The 17,870-nt window shown below is 42.7% G+C and overlaps 1 protein-coding gene across 1 annotated transcript; it reads left to right on the forward strand.

Moving 5' to 3' along the window:
* Positions 1 to 2,178: 2,178 nt before the first annotated feature.
* LOC149435844 (up-regulator of cell proliferation-like) lies at positions 2,179 to 17,647 on the forward strand. The gene is made up of 3 exons (XM_089662382.1): positions 2,179 to 2,281; positions 9,198 to 9,263; positions 11,569 to 17,647. The coding sequence occupies exons 1-3, from the start codon at positions 2,179 to 2,181 to the stop codon at positions 16,041 to 16,043; spliced, it is 4,644 nt and encodes a 1,547-aa protein (XP_089518508.1). The 3' UTR covers positions 16,044 to 17,647.
* The last annotated feature ends 223 nt before the right edge of the window (positions 17,648 to 17,870 follow it).

A 17,870-nucleotide genomic window follows, 5' to 3' on the forward strand; every position in this document is an offset into this window, starting at 1 on the left:
TGGTCATAGTAGGTCAATGAGGCATGGCCATAGTAGGTTAATGATACCTGGTTATAGAAGGTCAACGATGCATGGTCATAGTAGATCAATGACACATGGCCATAGTAGATCAATGACACATGGTCATAGTAGGCCGATGATGCATGGCCATAGTAGGTCAATGACACATGGCCATAGTAGATCAATGACACATGGTCATAGTAGGTCAATGAGGCATGGCCATAGTAGATCAATGATACATGGTCATAGTAGGTCAATGACACATGGCCATAGTAGATCAATGATACATGGTCATAGTAGGACAATGATACATGGTCATAGTAGGTCAATGACGCATGGTTATAGTAGGTCAATGACGCATGGTCATAGTAGGTCAATGAGGCATGGCCATAGTAGATCAACGACACATGGTCATAGTAGGTCAATGATGCATGGTCATAGTAGGTCAATGACGCATGGTCATAGTAGGTCAATGATGCATGGTCATAGTAGGTCAATGATACCTGGTCATAGAAGGTCAGTGATACTTGGTCATAGTAGGTCAATGATGCATGGTCATAGTAGGTCAATGATGCATGGTCATAGTAGGTCAATGACGCATGGTCATAGTAGGTCAATGATGCATGGTCATAGTAAGTCAATGATGCATGGCCATAGTAAGTCAATGATGCATGGTCATAGTAGGTCAATGATGCATGGTCATAGTAGGTCAATGACGCATGGTCATAGTAGGTCAATGACGCATGGTCATAGTAGGTCAATGATGCATGGTCATAGTAAGTCAATGATGCATGGTCATAGTAGGTCAATGATGCATGGTCATAGTAGGTCAATGATGCATGGTCATAGTAAGTCAATGATGCATGGTCATAGTAGGTCAATGATGCATGGTCATAGTAAGTCAATGACACATGGTCATAGTAGGTCAATGACACATGGTCATAGTAGGTCAATGACGCATGGTCATAGTAGGTCAATGACGCATGGTCATAGTAAGTCAATGACACATGGTCATAGTAGGTCAATGACGCATGTTCATAGTAGGTCAATGACACATGGTCATAGTAGGTCAATGACGCATGGTCATAGTAGGTCAATGATGCATGGTCATAGTAGGTCAATGATGCATGGTCATAGTAAGTCAATGACACATGGCTTAGTAGCTCAATGACACATGGCCATAGTAGGTCAGTCACACAAGTCCATAGTAGGACCATGACCCTTGACCATAGTAGGCCTGTGACCCATGACCATAGTAGGTTAGTCACACATGGCTATAGTAGGCCAATGACACCTGGCCATAGAAGGTCAATGATGCATGGACATAGTAGGTCAATGATACCTGGTCATAGAAGGTCAGTGATACTTGGTCATAGTAGGTCAATGATGCATGGTCATAGTAGGTCAATGATGCATGGTCATAGTAAGTCAATGACACATGGCTTAGTAGCTCAATGACACATGGCCATATTAGGTCAGGCACACAAGTCCATGGTAGGCCCATGACCCATGACCATAGTAGGCCTGTGACCCATGACCATAGTAGGCCTGTGACCCATGACCATAGTAGGTCAGTCACACATGGCTATAGTAGGCCAATGATGCATGGACATAGAGTGTCTGCAAACACCCAACTGCATTTCTACAACGCTAAAAAATACATAAAAAAATAAACAGTGCTGCACTACTCACTAAACCGAACCATAAAGCGAAAAGTAAACACCCGCCAGAGCCCCTAACTGAGGTGATATAAGTGCATACCTAGAGAATCACCAAACACAAGTGCATGAAAATAGCCAAAAAGAACAATGTCCTGCTAGGCAATATCAAATATGAACAAATCAATACGTGCAACTTCAGCCTGCAAAATTCATCTGTGTTTTTGTTTTTTATTTCCTGTGTCCCGAAACCATTTTTTATGTTCTCTATTCTACTCTAGATCTATTGTTTTTGTTTTTTTCTCATTTCAAAAGAAACCGTTTTTCCCTCATGTAAGCTTGTCTATGCCATATCTCCATCTTCATGTTATTACAAAAAAACATAAATTAATAAACATATTAATTAACAATTAAATAATGGAACAAGTAAATAAATCCATAGACCAGAAACAATTTTCTGCAATGGAATACACAAGACAATCTTAATTTATTTCTTTTTTTTTATCAACTTCTAGTAAAAATGCCCAAGAAAAAAGATGATGATGAAGGGGATTCCATAAGTTGTCCTATGGAACTGGAAGCCGTTGTCAGTGTGGAATCATATCTATCAGAAGTCGGTTATGGTGAGATGAATTATTCTTCCAGGCTGATATTCCCATCTCTGGACTCTTTTGTTACATCCAGATATAAATCTCTTTAGGCTGTAGATATAAAGAGATGGTGAATACAGAAAGAGAATGCGTTAAAGTCATACTAAAGGTTCATTTTTTCTTTTGAAAAATAACAATGTTATACTTACCTGCTCTGTGTGATGGTTTTTCACAGAGCAGCCCGGATCCTTCTCTTCTCGGGTCCCCTGCTGGCGCTCCTGGCTTTTTCTTTCTGTCAGTTTCCCCCATAGAAAGCAGCTTCCTATGGGGGCACCTGAGCAGGCGTGTTCCCAAGTCGCTGCTCTGTGTGTCCATTCACACATGGAACTGTGGCTTGGTCCCCTCCTCATTGGCTGACTGGCTGTGATTAACAGCAATGGGAGCCAATGGCTCTAGCTTGCTGTGTCAGGCAATGAGGAGGCCGAGACCTGGGATAGCCGAGGCTGTCGTGCACATTGATGGATCGTGATGGTGCTCTGGTGAGTATTAGGGGGGCTGGGGGGATGCTGCACACATAGAATGCATGAAGGTAAAAAAATCTTGAGTCTTTACAACCACTTTTAGTGTTACTAAACCCCGGACCCTGCATTCACTATATCTGGTCTCCCCGGACCCCGCATTCACTATATCTGGTCTCCCCGGACCCTGCATTCACTATATCTGGTCTCCCTGGACCCTGCATTCACTATATCTGGTCTCCCCGGACCCTGCATTCACTATATCTGGTCTCCCCGGACCCTGCATTCACTATATCTGGTCTCCCCGGACCCTGCATTCACTATATCCGCTCTCCCCAGACCCTTTATTCACTATATCCGCTCTCCCCAGACCCCACATTCACTATATCTGATCTCCCCGGACCCTGCATTCACTATATCCTCTCTCCCCAGACCCCGCATTCACTATATCTGCTCTCCCCTGGACCCCGCATTCACTATATCCGCTCTCCCCGGACCCTGCATTCACTATATCCGCTCTCCCCAGACCCTGCATTCACTATATCTGCTCTCCCCGGACCCTGCATTCACTATATCCGGTCTCCCCGGACCCTGCATTCACTATATCCGGTGTCCCCGGACCCCGCATTCACTATATCTGCTCTCCCTGGACCCTGCATTCACTATATCTGCTCTCCCCGGACCCTGCATTCCCTATATCCACTCTCCCCGGACCCCGCATTCACTATATCTGCTCTCCCTGGACCCCGCATTCACTATATCTGGTCTCCCCGGACCCCGCATTCACTATATCTGCTCTCCCCGACCCCGCATTCACTATATCCGCTCTCCCCGGACCCTGCATTCACTATATCTGCTCTCCCCGGACCCCGCACTCACTATATCCGCTCTCCCCGGACCCCGCACTCACTATATCTGGTCACCCCGGACCCCGCATTCACTATATCTCACAGTACACAGAACATGGAAATGCAATTATTTTAGTAAATATAAACTGCTAAATCCCTTTTCTCATCAGCAGTATATAGCAGTCCTGTGACTTCTATCATTGTCCAGCAGAGCACTGGTTAAAGCTTGTAGGAGGAGTGTTCATTCTGCTGTAGGAGAATGCAGAACTCCTGACCTCTGTCTGGACAGTGCTGATTGGCCCTGTGTTGATCACATGAAACCTCCCAAGGAAGAAAAAAAACCTCTCTAGCAATACACACCAAACTGAGCATGTGCAGAGTGACTCCACACGATATGTCTTATCAGGTGATAAGAGGGGGACACTGGAAGAAGGGGAGGATCAGAGAAGACAGGATCAAACAGCCTTTTTTACACAACGCAGAGGATTAACCCCTTAGGTTCCACATTGGGTATAACAAGCATGCTGTACTGCATCTACAGACTGATTGTACTGTTGTGGGTTTAGTAACATTTTAAGGCTGGGACACACGGGCTGAAAATCGGCTGGTATATTGGCTGGTTCATCAGAAACCAGCCAACATTCAGCCCTTGTATACAGCAGAAGCCCGCCTATCATCTGACTTCTGTCAAACGGCCAAGCTGCAAAACCAGCAGCCAATCGGTGTCTGATCAGCACTTGCAGCCAATGGCTGGTGTGCTTTGGCGGGGGGTACGTCCCCTTGTCAGAACACAATAGCTCAGCGGGGAGATCCCTGTACTAAGATCACATAGTTGGTACCACAAGCTCCTCAGCTTTTTTTTGTTCAGCCCTCTGGGTTGAATGAAAAGAACTTCCCACAGGCTTTTATGGAATGGAGTTTAGGAGCTTTGACAGAAAAAAAATGCTTTATGCTCCATTTTACTGATATTACAGGGTCTGTGTTCTGTATGACTGTCTGAGGCGTTTGCACAGCCATCACACATAATCTCCATAATTTGTGTAATATGTTTACTTCCTATGATCATCAGTTCCATCTAGTGGCCATAACGTGGTATTTCTCTAAAATACTCCAATCAGCAAAATACCACATTACTGCTACTAGATGGAGCTGAAAGTCATAGAAAATAAACATATTACACAAATGATGGGGATTATTCATAACAGATGTGTGAGGTTTTTTTTGTTTCTTTTATATAAATAGACCCCTTAGTCTAGAAAAATCTATACTGAAAATATTATGTACCTAAAGACTAGAGAGTGTGTGAATTCAATAAAGTGCTTACAGTGCTTGTGACCTACTATGGTGAATTTCAATTTTGCTAAATTCAATCAATTAAAACAAATGAATACACATTTGGTTCGCTGACACTCAACACCAACTCATAAATAGTGCTCATAACTCAGTATAAATTTTCAAAAAGCAGTGTAGCGCTCCCGTGATCAATGATAATATTTACTCATAACCCATGTATAATTAAACTAAATAAATATAAATGTGATTAACCATTAAACTCTGTCCTTAAATCCGTGATGTATCAAGATAAAATACTCATTAGAATATATCAAAAATCATCAAAAGCGAAAAAATAAATCAATAGTGAAAAAATCAATATAATGGGATATTCATATAAAATATAATTGGAAATTCACATAAAAAAATGTGTCCATAAATATATATATATATAGAGTCCTCCTTGAATATTAGTTCAAAAAGACCTGCTTCAATGAATGGACCAATAATACTCTTTTTATGCGCTCATCTTCTTTTTAGCCTAATTGATATTTAGGCTAAAATAGCTTTTTGTCCAATATGGACAGATGAAATGCTCCTGCGCCAGAAATCCTTCTCAGATGATATAGCGCTGTAATATTCTTATTTTTCCACCATACCACAATCAATATAGGGGACATCCATCACTTTCAGCGTTACCTGTAATGCTACCACCTCCCCCTCACTCCCCCTCTCTGTTGGGGTCCCTCAAGGCTCTGTCCTCGGGCCCCTTCTCTTCTCCATCTATACCTCCTCCCTTGGCCAACTCATGCACTCTCACGGCTTCAACTACCACCTCTATGCCGACGACACACAAATCTATCTCTCAACCCCCCACCTCACCCCCTCGGTCTCCGCCCGAATCACACACCTACTGAGCGACATATCTGACTGGATGTCACTCCACTTCCTTAAACTGAACCTCTCCAAAACCGAGTTTGTCAATCCCTCCACTGGCCTCCACTCAGTGTCCACCACCCCCCTCTGTCAATCCCTCCACTGGCCTCCACTCAGTGTCCACCACCCCCCTCTGTCAATCCCTCCACTGGCCTCCACTCAGTGTCCACCACCCCCCTCTGTCAATCCCTCCACTGGCTTCTGATTGAGCAATGGATCAAATTCAAAATCCTAACACTGACGTACAAAGCTGTCCACCATACTGCCCCGAACTACATCACTGACCTAATATCCAAGTACCGCCCAACACGCACACTCCGCTCCTCTCAAGACCTCCTTCTCTCTAGTTCCCTGGTCTCCTCCTCCCATGCCCGCCTCCAGGACTTCTCCAGGGTGTCACCCATCCTCTGGAACTCCCTGCCCCAACCCATCAGATTATCACCTACACTCCTCTCCTTTAGGCGCACCCTGAAAACCCATCTCTTCAGGGAAGCCTACCCCACCCCCTGCTAACTTGCCGACCCCCTCCACTCCTCCTACCACTCCATCCCCCACAGCTATCCCCTCCTGTGCCACTATCCCCTCCCTCCTAGATTGTAAGCTCCAAGGAGCAGGGCCCTCGATCCCCTCATGTTTTGCATTGTATTGGTATTGTTCTGTCACATGTTCTGTGCCCCTTTGTAATGTACAGCGCTGAGCGAACTATCGGCGCTTTATAAATACTGTATAATAATAATAATCATAAAAAATAATAATTTTAGGAGCAGAGCACAGTGGCAGATGAAGGCATCCAGCGTGTCCATATGCTAATTCCAGTAAGCTAAACAAAAATGGTGAATGTCCCCTATATTGATTGTCATAGCACCACATAGAAAATCGGTCCTTTGTATGCTAAATGACAAAATTTTTCACTGTTGTCCAACCGGATATTCACAATATCATTATCGATTAAAACATCCTGCTCATCAGTGAAGAGAAAATTGTTTGATCAGTGGTTCCGCAAAATTTTTTGTATAATTTTCTTATCATGCGTACAGGGCATTGGGTCTCTAGCTCATATACACTCACCGGCCACTTTATTAGCTCCACCTGTTCAATTGCTTGGTTCCTTTGTTCCACCTCTGAAGAAGTGCGTGCGCACGAAACGCGTCAGTGGGACCCAGGACACCGTTGACACTAAGCCGCCGGTGCCACGAGGAGGCCCGGTGGCCATCTTTGATATCAAGGGGTCAGTGTGTTTCATCCATACCTGCCTATACCCTGTTCATTGTGCACAGATGTTTTACAATAAAGCCTTATCTACTACACTATGAGTACTCCCCTGTGTCTCCTGTGAGGAGCTTCTTCCATTTTCACAGCCCCTAAGGATCTCCTGAGAAGGGGGAGGCTTTTCCCAGATTGGCATCGCTCTGACCTGCTGGACCACTCTTTCACCACATGAGGGCGCAGGATATCTACCTTTTCCGGCTATTCTTTTGACCAGATCCGAGTGGAGAAGGGGATTCCACAGGATATATACACACATGCGTATAATTTTACGCTATCTGGTTAGTGTAAATTTCCACCATTTGCACTAGGAATCACGGAGCACTTCTTTCACTGGACTGTGTTTTATCACTCTTTTAGCGCTGCATTTTTATATTTATGAATTGTGGGACTTTATATGTGTTTTCCTTTTATGTTCAGCTGCTGCCACCAGTATTGAGTGCTTACTGTATATTTTACCTTATAACCTAGAGAGAATGGTCTGAAAAAAGAGAAAATATCCAGTGAGCGGCAGTTGTGTGGAGGGAGACGCCTTGTTGATGTCAGAGGTCAGAGGAGAATGGTCAGACTATTTCAAGATGATAGATGATTGACTCATGTCAATATGGATCAACATCTCTGAGGAATGTTTCCAACACCTTGTTGAATCTACGCCACAAAGAATTAAAGTGATTCTAAAGGCATAGTTTTTTTTTTGAAATAACAAACATGCCTATACTTACCTGCTCTTCTCGGGTCCCCCGCAGGCTCTCCTGGCCCTCCCTCCTGTTGGGTACCCCCAAAGCAAGCAGCTTGCTATGGGAGAACCCAATGCTCTGTGTATCTATTCACGGAAGCCTGCCCTCTCTTCTTATGTGATTGGCAGCAATGGCTCCTGCTGCTGTCTCAGCCAATGAGAAGAGGGAGTCCCAAGATAATGTGAGCGACATGTCCGCTCATGTGAAAAACCGCCAAGCTAGAAGAAAAGTTCTCGAACAGCTGAATGAATCCTTCTCTGACATCATACACTGTGACATTGAGAGTAACTCCTGGGCTCTGGGCTGTGACTATGTTATGGTGATTGATACTGAAGGATTAAAATCCATGGAATTAGCCTCTCTTGAGGGCAGTTATGAGCATGACAATGAACTGGCCACAGTAGCAGTTGGGTTGAGCGACATTACCATAGTAAACATGGCCATGGAAAATACAGAAGAAATTAAAGACATTCTACAGATTGTGATCCATGCCTTTCTTCGGATGAAGGAAGTAGGAAAAAAGTCCAGCTGCCAGTTTGTGCATCAGAATGTAAGCGACATGTCCACTCATGTGAAAAACCGCAAAGCCAGAGGAAAATTTCTCGAACTGCTGAATGAAATGACCAAAGTATCTGCAAGAATGGAGAACAAAGGTGGAGTCAAAGCCTTCGCTGACATCATACACTGTGACATTGAGAGTAACTCCTGGTACATTCCTGGATTGTGGCATGGTGTACCCCCTATGGCTTCCATTAATTATGGTTACAGTGAAAATGTTCAGGAGCTAAAAAAGTCTATAACTAGGTATCTAAAGTCTATGCCGGGAAAGCCACAAGATATCAGACAGTTCACAGAGTGGATGAGAAGTTTGAGGGAAGCAGTAAAACATGAAAAATTTGTCTTCAGTTTCAGAAACCGCTTGGTCACTGAGGCCTACAACCAACTCTGCATCCAGTACTCAGACTGGAAATGGAGCTGCGGCTCAGCCCTGCACTCTCTCTCTTCTCATTGGCTCACTTGCTGTGATTGAACAGCAATGGCTCCTGCTTCTGTCTCAGCCAATGAGAAGAGGTAGTCCCGAGATAGCCGAGACTCCAGTGCACATTGCAGGATCAAGAGGGGGCTTAGGTGAGTATTAGGAGGGGGCTGGGGAGGAATAATGCACAGAGAAAGTTTTTTACCTTCATACATAGAATGCATGAAGGTAAAAAACCTTCAGCCTGTACAACCACTTTAAGTCAGTTTTGAAGGCAAAAGAGGGTCCAACCCGATACTAGCAAGGTGCACCTAACAAAGTGGCCAGAGAGTGTACATACACACACTAGGGCCAATTTAGACAGGAGACCATTAACCTACCAGCATGTCTTTGCAGTGTTGTGGAAAACCGAAGAACCTGAAGGAAAGCCACGCAAGTACAAGGAGAACACGCACACTCCAGGTAGGTAGTGTCTTGGTTGTGATTGGTACCAATGACCTTAGTGCTGCCACCCAGAAGAGCTAACCACTACTCCACTGAGCTGCCTGGCTTTTACATTATAATATTAGGTACCATTACATTAAAGAAATGTCTAAAAACCTGTTGTTGTATTAGCGGGATGTGGGAAGTTGGTCACATGACCAATGGTAACATACCGATCACATGATCTTCACATATCTTAAAGGATAGATATTCAAACTGGGGTAGCCTATCGGCAGCAGGTGGCAGGTCTCCACTTCAAGAGTGTACTTTGAGTTTTCCAGGTATTAGCTTTAATGTAGAACCTATTCATGCACACACGTTTGATCAGTGGTTCTCAACCTGCCCCCCTTCCTTCTCCTGGGTCTCCAGCCAGCTGTGGATACCGTAACCTCCTACAGTGTTTCCCAGAGTCCATAGTGCCACCCAATCTTCCATATTGCCCACAGTGCCCCCAGGCTCACTGAGAGCCCTCAGCTTCCAGAATTGTCATCAATGAACATGATGAGAGATTCCATCCCTCCATAGTGCCCCCCACCCCCAACAGTTTCCAACAGTATCTCCCCCCAATCTCCCAGTGCCCCCAGCCCCCTCCAAAAACTGCATCACTGCTGGGTCACCAAATCTACTGCTGAGTCCCCCAACCCACTCCATAACCCCCATCCCCCACCACATTGACACCCATCAACACCCTGAGCCTTCAAGCATTTCAATACATGTTTTGCATTCCCATACTTTTATTGTGTGAGTTTAGACTTTATTTGTTACTGTTGAGGTATGGAAGGTTTTGGAAGACATTACTGAGCCCTGGTCTCAATAATGTTGGGAACCACTACTCTAGACGTTCAAGTTTAAAACAGTGCATGCATGCTAGCAAATCTGTGTTTTTTCTGCTTTATCCATGTTTTATGTTATCCACATGCTGTCTCTTCCATTACCTCTTCTCAGTATTAGTGGATGAAGGTGGTGATGAAGGTGGTGCTACCATCTAAATGACGTTTTCTGCAAGAATTACATTTTTTTACCTGAGTGGACCCCGTTGCGTCCACTTTAATGCTCTTTTATCAGCTTCTTCTTATTTTTTTGAGTGCAGCTGTCAATCAGATGAGAAGGGAAAACACAGAACTGGACTCTTGTTTTGAGGTCTGTCAACCCTATGAAGGAAAACCGAGGGCTGGGCCCACAGATTCAGAGGGTACATGATGCCACACAGACACAGACAGCGGTTCTTTTACAACAATTACGTTTACTGAACAGTTATAGTGATCATGTAGTTGAGCATACGTAAACAGAATGATAACAGCGCATAACCATACAGTAAGAATAATACTGTCTAACACTAACCCCATACTTGCGGACTTTTCCCCAATGTCCAGAAAGCAGCCTGGCTGCGCCTGAATGTTGCTGAGCAAAATATAATGTTGGGGTGCACCCTAAGTATTGCGCAATACTATTTGTAATCCAAAGGAAAGTGGAGTATGTCTCTTGTAGCTTTCTGGTATATCCAAAACGTCACTGAACACGTGTGGTGCGATGTGCTGCAGCAAAGCCGCACTTACAGTTCCTTGGCAGGCTCTTAGTGCTTTTTCCTGATCCACTAGTCCACTCCAGAACCGGACCATACAGTCACTTGTTTCCCGGTCTCGTCGCGGTGAATCTTCCCTATGTGCCGTCGCCAGACTCCACTGTGAGCCATAAATCCTCTTCCAGGCTCCACACAGATTCTCCAGACGTCCTCAGCATACTCCAGCCAGACACAGACTCTCTGTCACTTCCTGCTCTGCACCGGAACCCCTCCCCTTCCCAGAGAGTTTGAGATGCAGTAAGTAATTTCCTAATTGCAGCCTCAAACCTGCATTTACAGTTCACTATGACCCTTCTGAGGGTCCTAATCGGCCCCCTGAAATTAGCATTCATTAAACTTTATAAGGTAAAAAGCATTAGTTTTGTCTTAGTAAACTTCAATGCAAAATTGATTCTTTGCTGCCATCTACTGACCAAAGAGCATATTGCAAGCATATTACAGTTTAACATTGCACATCAGTATTTATCCAAGCCCCACACCCTTACACCTATGCAAATGTAGGAGAGGTATGGCAATTCTATGACCTCTGATCTGTGCAATCAGTAAAGGTCCAGCCAACAGGTCAAAAAGAATCCTAGGTAAAGCCTGCACAGAAGCTTGTAAACCTATTAGGAAAGCCACAAGACATATCACTTTGCAAGTACACATGCTCCATTCTTAGCTATCATTATTTACATCAGCTTTGTATTCTTTCTTTTCAAGATATGATAAAGAAGATGTTTGTCGAGAAGCTTGATGCTTTAAATGTCACTGCAAGAAACATTTGTTCTCCAGACATAGACATGGATACAAACTTTGATCTTAACTATGAGGATGCTGATGATTCCATGGATTCTGATGCCTACAACCCCCTGGATGTCTTATGTGATGTTCTGCATAGCTCAGATACCTTCTTACAACAAGAAATCATCACTAAAATGTCCATGTGCCAGTTTGCCGTACCTTTGCTGCTCCCTCATGATGACGGATCACCCTACACCTTCATGTTGTGGGCAATGAGGGATATTGTCAAGAAGTGGAAACCACAGTCATTAGTGAACAGCACAGGGTTTGCAGAAGACAACCTAGTTAACATTCCAATGTCCATGTTCTCGTTCTTCAGACTGGGGAAATGCAGCTTATCAAAGTCAAAACTTTTAAATCAAGTCTTAAGCCCTCCCCAGTTCACTCACAATTATTTTGTCCATAGGGACATACCTGGTGGAAATGCCCAACGCCTATGTTCAGATGGGCTGGTGGAATTGTCTTGCTATTTTCCAGCAGGACGTGGACACTCAGATATTTTTGGAGATCCTGTAGGCTTCATTAACCTGAGAGGGGATCTTGAGTGTCACTTGGAACAGTTTGAATTATTATCAGAGGTATCATCAGCTGTGTTTGTGTTTATTGAGAGCATTAATGATCAACAATATGACCTTTTATCAAAACTGGTGAGCCATAATCCAAAGTTCTTCTTTATTGTGAACTTGGGAGCCGAAAACAGTGATATTCTTGAATTTCTTAAAAGTTTATCAACAACACATAACCTAAACAAAGAGAAATTTATTGTTAAAACCAAAAGGGTCCACGACACACAAGTAGTGAAGACTTTACAGTCAAAGATAAAAGCACTGATAGCAAATACCATGGAAAACATTACTCTAGAGCAAATTGCTCATAGAGCTTCTGAATTAAACTTCGATATTGATGAGAATTTTAGGGAATGTTGGAAAGCAAAGAAAGCTGCAATGAGAATCACCAGTGAAATAAAGAATGTACTGGATTATAAAAAGGAAACAATGAACCTACAAGGTGATCTTTGGAAACAGCTTGCTAAGATTGAAAAGGAATTGTGTAGAATGAGAAAACTAGAGGATAGAGATGTGGAAGAATATCAGTCACAGCTTCGGGAAGACCATTTCCAGCTCCGTAAGCAGCAAAGAAACCAACAGATGGCGAATGGTGTGAAGCAATTTCTGGGTGCCCTGATATGGTTTACTCCAGCAGAACGAAAAGTATTCCTGAAGTGGCTAAAAATACAACTAGACAAATGTGGAAGACATCAGCTTGCAAAATTAAATGATGAATTCCGAGAGCTATTGACAGATGTGGCATCAAATGTCCATGACTTCGTGGAAATTGATCAGAAAATAGCTGATGGTTCTCTAGGTGTTGAACATTTTATACGTGAATTGGGGCAGTTTTATGAAGTAGAACATTCTATAGGGAAACAAAAAATGCTGGGTCTTCCAGAAATAGCTGCTAATCTGTTATTGGATGGGTTCCCACTGGAGCTGATAGATGGAGATGCTTCCAACATACCTATGCAGTGGATAACTGATATAATGAACGAGCCAAAGCTAAAAAACTGCACAATTAGAGTAATTACTGTCCTAGGAGGTCAAAGTACAGGGAAGTCCACCCTTCTGAACACCATGTTTGGCTTGCATTTACCTACATCAAGTGGACGATGCACACGAGGAGCCTTTATGACTCTCCTTGATGCAAAGAAAAACTTTCAGGAGGATCTGGGCTGTGACTATGTTATGGTGATTGATACTGAAGGATTAAAATCCATGGAATTAGCCTCTCTTGAGGGCAGTTATGAGCATGACAATGAACTGGCCACAGTAGCAGTTGGGTTGAGCGACATTACCATAGTAAACATGGCCATGGAAAATACAGAAGAAATGAAAGACATACTACAGATTGTGATCCATGCCTTTCTTCGGAGGAAGGAAGTAGGAAAAAAGTCCAGCTGCCAGTTTGTGCATCAGAATGTAAGCGACGTGTACACTCATGTGAAAAACCGCAAAGCCAGAGGAAAATTTCTCGAACAGCTGAATGAAATGACCAAAGTATCTGCAAGAATGGAGAACAAAGGTGGAGTCAAAACCTTCACTGACATCATACACTGTGACATTGAGAGTAACTCCTGGTATATTCCTGGATTGTGGCATGGTGTACCCCCTATGGCTTCCATTAATTATGGTTACAGTGAAAATGTTCAGGAGCTAAAAAAGTCTATAACTAGGTATCTAATGTCTATGCCGGGAAAGCCACAAGATATCAGACAGTTCACAGAGTGGATGAGAAGCTTGTGGGAAGCAGTAAAACATGAAAAATTTGTCTTCAGTTTCAGAAACTGCTTGGTCACTGAGGCCTACAACCAACTTTGCATCCAGTACTCAGACTGGGAATGGAGATTCCAGAAAAAAAGTCACGACTGGATGATTAAGACAGAAACTCTGATCTTTAACCTATCATCTGATCAATTGGGGTCTAAAACTTGGGACAATATACACAAAGAGATTAACTGTTTATTGGATGAAGAAGAGCGTGTCATGGTTAGATCTCTAGAAAAGTACTTTACTGATGATTTTGACAATGCCCATCTTTTGGAGATGTTTAAAGGTGATTTCTTCCAAAGCATCAAATATCTCAGGAAAAACCTTGAAAATGGTCTTCTTAGCAAATGTGATCTGACAATCAGCATTCAAAAAGAGAAATTCCAGATCCAAGCTGTACAAGAGAGATATATCAGAATGATAGAAGAAAGAATGTCAGACCTCATGGACAAAATAAGAAAGAATGAGTATTCAGTAAATGCAGAACAGTTAGAGATAGAATTTGGGACGATATGGAAAGATGCAACATCTACTTTACCACCGACCAAGTTAAAAAAACATAACATTGACCTGGAAATCATTCACCAGCTGAAAAATGACATGAGGTGTGATGACAGTAGTGTTATTCTAACACTAGATAAACTTAAAGGTCTTAGCCAAAAAGACTTCTCCATGAAAAATAAATATCTCCAAGTTTATTCACAGGGAGAAGATGACTGTGCAAAGGATCTTGCCACCTCTATAATGAAAAAATGTAATGAAAAGGTAACAGAAATTGCAAGTTCCAAGACGGACTTTAAAGAAATGTATTCTCAGGAGCTGCTGAAGATGATAAATAATGACCTGAACCGACATAATGGTGAAAATCTTCGGACAACCAAATTGTTTGAGCTGGACCTTAAGCTGTGTGTTTTAGGAAATGCAGCCGTGACGTTTCGGAGAATGAATACAGAGTTTGTTCAGAACAATGATCCTCGAAGCTACCTAGAGGAGATGAAACCTCAATACTTCTCCACATTCATCAGCATGTTTGAAAAAAAGAATGAATGCCAAAGAAGGGCCAAACAATTCTGTATTGTGTCTTTATTACCAGCCATCCTGGATCACATCAACAGGTGCCTTGGTAAAGAGATAGTGGATGACATTCTCCAGAAAAACGGCCCTCAGGAATTCAAGAGTCGGAAAATCTTGCAACAAGAGGTGCTCAAAATATTACTTAAAAAAGGCTCTTCTGACCAATATGCAGAATATGTTAACAGCTATGAGAGTTTTATGAAAAGATGGATCTCACAATACGTTACTGAGCATTATAACTGTCGGGATACCGTTCATGTACTGCAAAGAAATATTTTGCAGAGTCTTTTGGTAAAAATAAAAGAAGCTCTTCGTGATAAAAAAACTCTCCAGGCCGAGACTATATTTGACTTCTTGGTTGAGTTTTGTAATGTTTTGAAGAAAGAACTGGTCATTCCACAGAACAGTATAAAAGTTGTCACTTTTGAAAGCAGTTTGAGAACTATTAAGCAGTTTGCAGAAGACATTGAATTGTACCTTTCTGACGTAGAAAAACTGGTTATGCGAGACATAAGCTCACGAAACATAGAAACAACATTTTCCCAGTTGACACTGAAACCTCAGGATGAATTGTTTAGTAAGGTGATGGGGTGTGGCAAGCAGTGTCCTTTCTGTAAAGCCCCCTGTGAAGCTGGAGGAGGGGATCATAAGGAACATTTTGCATCTGTCCATAGACCGAGAGGGTTAGCCAAACATGTCAATGAAGAAACAAATGCTCTTGACCATTCCATATGCTCTTCCAATGTCATTTCTAATAAGACTTTTAGGAATGCAGAAGGGGAACCCCACCCTTACAAAGATTACCGAAGATATTACCCAGACTGGGCGATCTCCCCCGATACAGCTGCCGATGGCTCCGACTACTGGAAGATTGTTCTGAAGGAGTTCAATAAATCTTTTGCGCAACTGTATAATGCTAACCCAGCCAAACTTCCAGAACACTGGTACAAACTGACAAAGAAACAAGCCCTCATGAACCTGAAGAAAACCCAGTGAGCCAAGAATAGATCATTATATAATCAAATACAGTACAGACTAATCAATAAAGTGATATTAAAGGTTTGGATAGTTAAAAAAAATGTCAAAGTTACCTACCCTGTGCAATGGTTTTGCACAGAGCATCCCCGATCCTCTTCTCCAATACCCCACTGGAGCTCCTGGCTCTTCCCCCTTAACCAGTGCCCTCAATAGCAAACCATTTGCTATGGGGGCACTGGTGCGTGCTTGCTCCTGAGCCCCGCTCTATGCATCCATAAGAAACATAGTGCTGCTGCTCGGCTTTCTCCTCATTGGCTTACTGGCTGTTATTGACAGTAGCGGTAGCCAATGGCTCTCACTGCTGTCTCAGCTAATGAGGAGAGAGAAACCCAGGACAACCGAGGCTCCTGGATTGAGAGGGGGTTCAGGTGAGTATTAGTTGGGCTGTGCAGGGAGCAGCGCACAGAAGGTTTTTTACCTTCATGCATAGAATCTTCAGCCTTTACAACCACTTTTATTGTCCAGCCTTAGAGTGTACAGGTGAGCACAGGGATATATGAGCAGCCATTTCTGGTAAAGCCTCCATAGGTGTCATCTGCTTGCCCTGGAACAAGCAGGGTGGCCGTTTTCGACTTTTTGCCAAGCTGGATGTTAGTGTCAGACCAATATATTTCTTGGTAACAAAGGGAGGATCAAAATGATAACCCTGGAACCTGCACTTGTAAATAATAGCCAGCATATGCAGATTCTCTATTTCTCTTCTCACAGGTCAATTTAAAGGAATGCTACTATCATCAAACATTTATTGAGGAATTATTACTATTTTTTTTAGCACAATCATCTCACTTAATCTACTGTATATAAAGTTAGAGATATGAAGGTGGATAATACTGATAGCACAGAGTGCCCGGCCAAGGCCCATTAGCACCCAAGGTGAAATGCCAGAGTTTTATATTGCTCAGTCCCATCTTATATATTTCTATATAAGCCCCCCTACCTGCCACCATTCCCCCTAGAAATATATATATATATACACTGTATATACACACTATGTAGCCTAACTGGCTCCAATTTTTGCACTTTCCTGTGCTGGCAGAGACAGCGTTTTACTAGTAGAGGCAGCAACATATTACCCATCTCAACTGGCAACTACTGATGATCAGAGTATTCATTTCTGGTAATCCAGAGATGCATGAACCTTCAGGAGAAGATCTTGTGCACTTAGATTGGCCATAGAAAAAGTTTAACTCCAACCAAAATTGGTGCCATACGAGCCCCATATTTACACAATCAATGACATTAAATAGGTTTTGTCTTGGTGAGAAGAATCATAGTTGATGTCATCTTGAGTAATGTATTAAACTATAAGGCATTGTATATTTGAAAAATGCTTATGAATTAATATAATGTATACCATGATGTATTGTTTTTGATCTATACTCTCTACACTGATTTATATGTAATCTTTGAAAAAAAGCAAGGATGGATTTTTATTAAAAAAAAATATTTTTATTCAGCAGAAGACTTGTTAAAATAGTGAATTCTCCTACAAAAAAAATATTTAGTCACCTATAATGTTTTCTTGTATAATGGCTGGAATAAATGTTTTTTTTCCTTTTGGACTTCAAGTGTTTACCTCTATATGTTCAAACCCAAAGTTGGTGGTGGACCCAATGTTCAAGCTTTAGATACCCCCATACAAAGCCGGAGTATTCCAAGTGAATTGCTGAAACAGCTTAGACTTGTTTTGTTCTGACTAGACTGGTAAATGTGCTGGGGGGATTTTTTATGTTACATTGTTCTCTGAACTGCCCTGTCCATGTGCACCTTACTTTTCCTAGGTTA

The sequence above is a fragment of the Staurois parvus genome, unplaced genomic scaffold (genome assembly GCF_062004578.1).
Source record: "Staurois parvus isolate SC_StPar_1 unplaced genomic scaffold, SC_StPar_1.0 ptg001462l, whole genome shotgun sequence".
Classification (NCBI taxonomy): Eukaryota; Metazoa; Chordata; class Amphibia; order Anura; family Ranidae; genus Staurois; species Staurois parvus.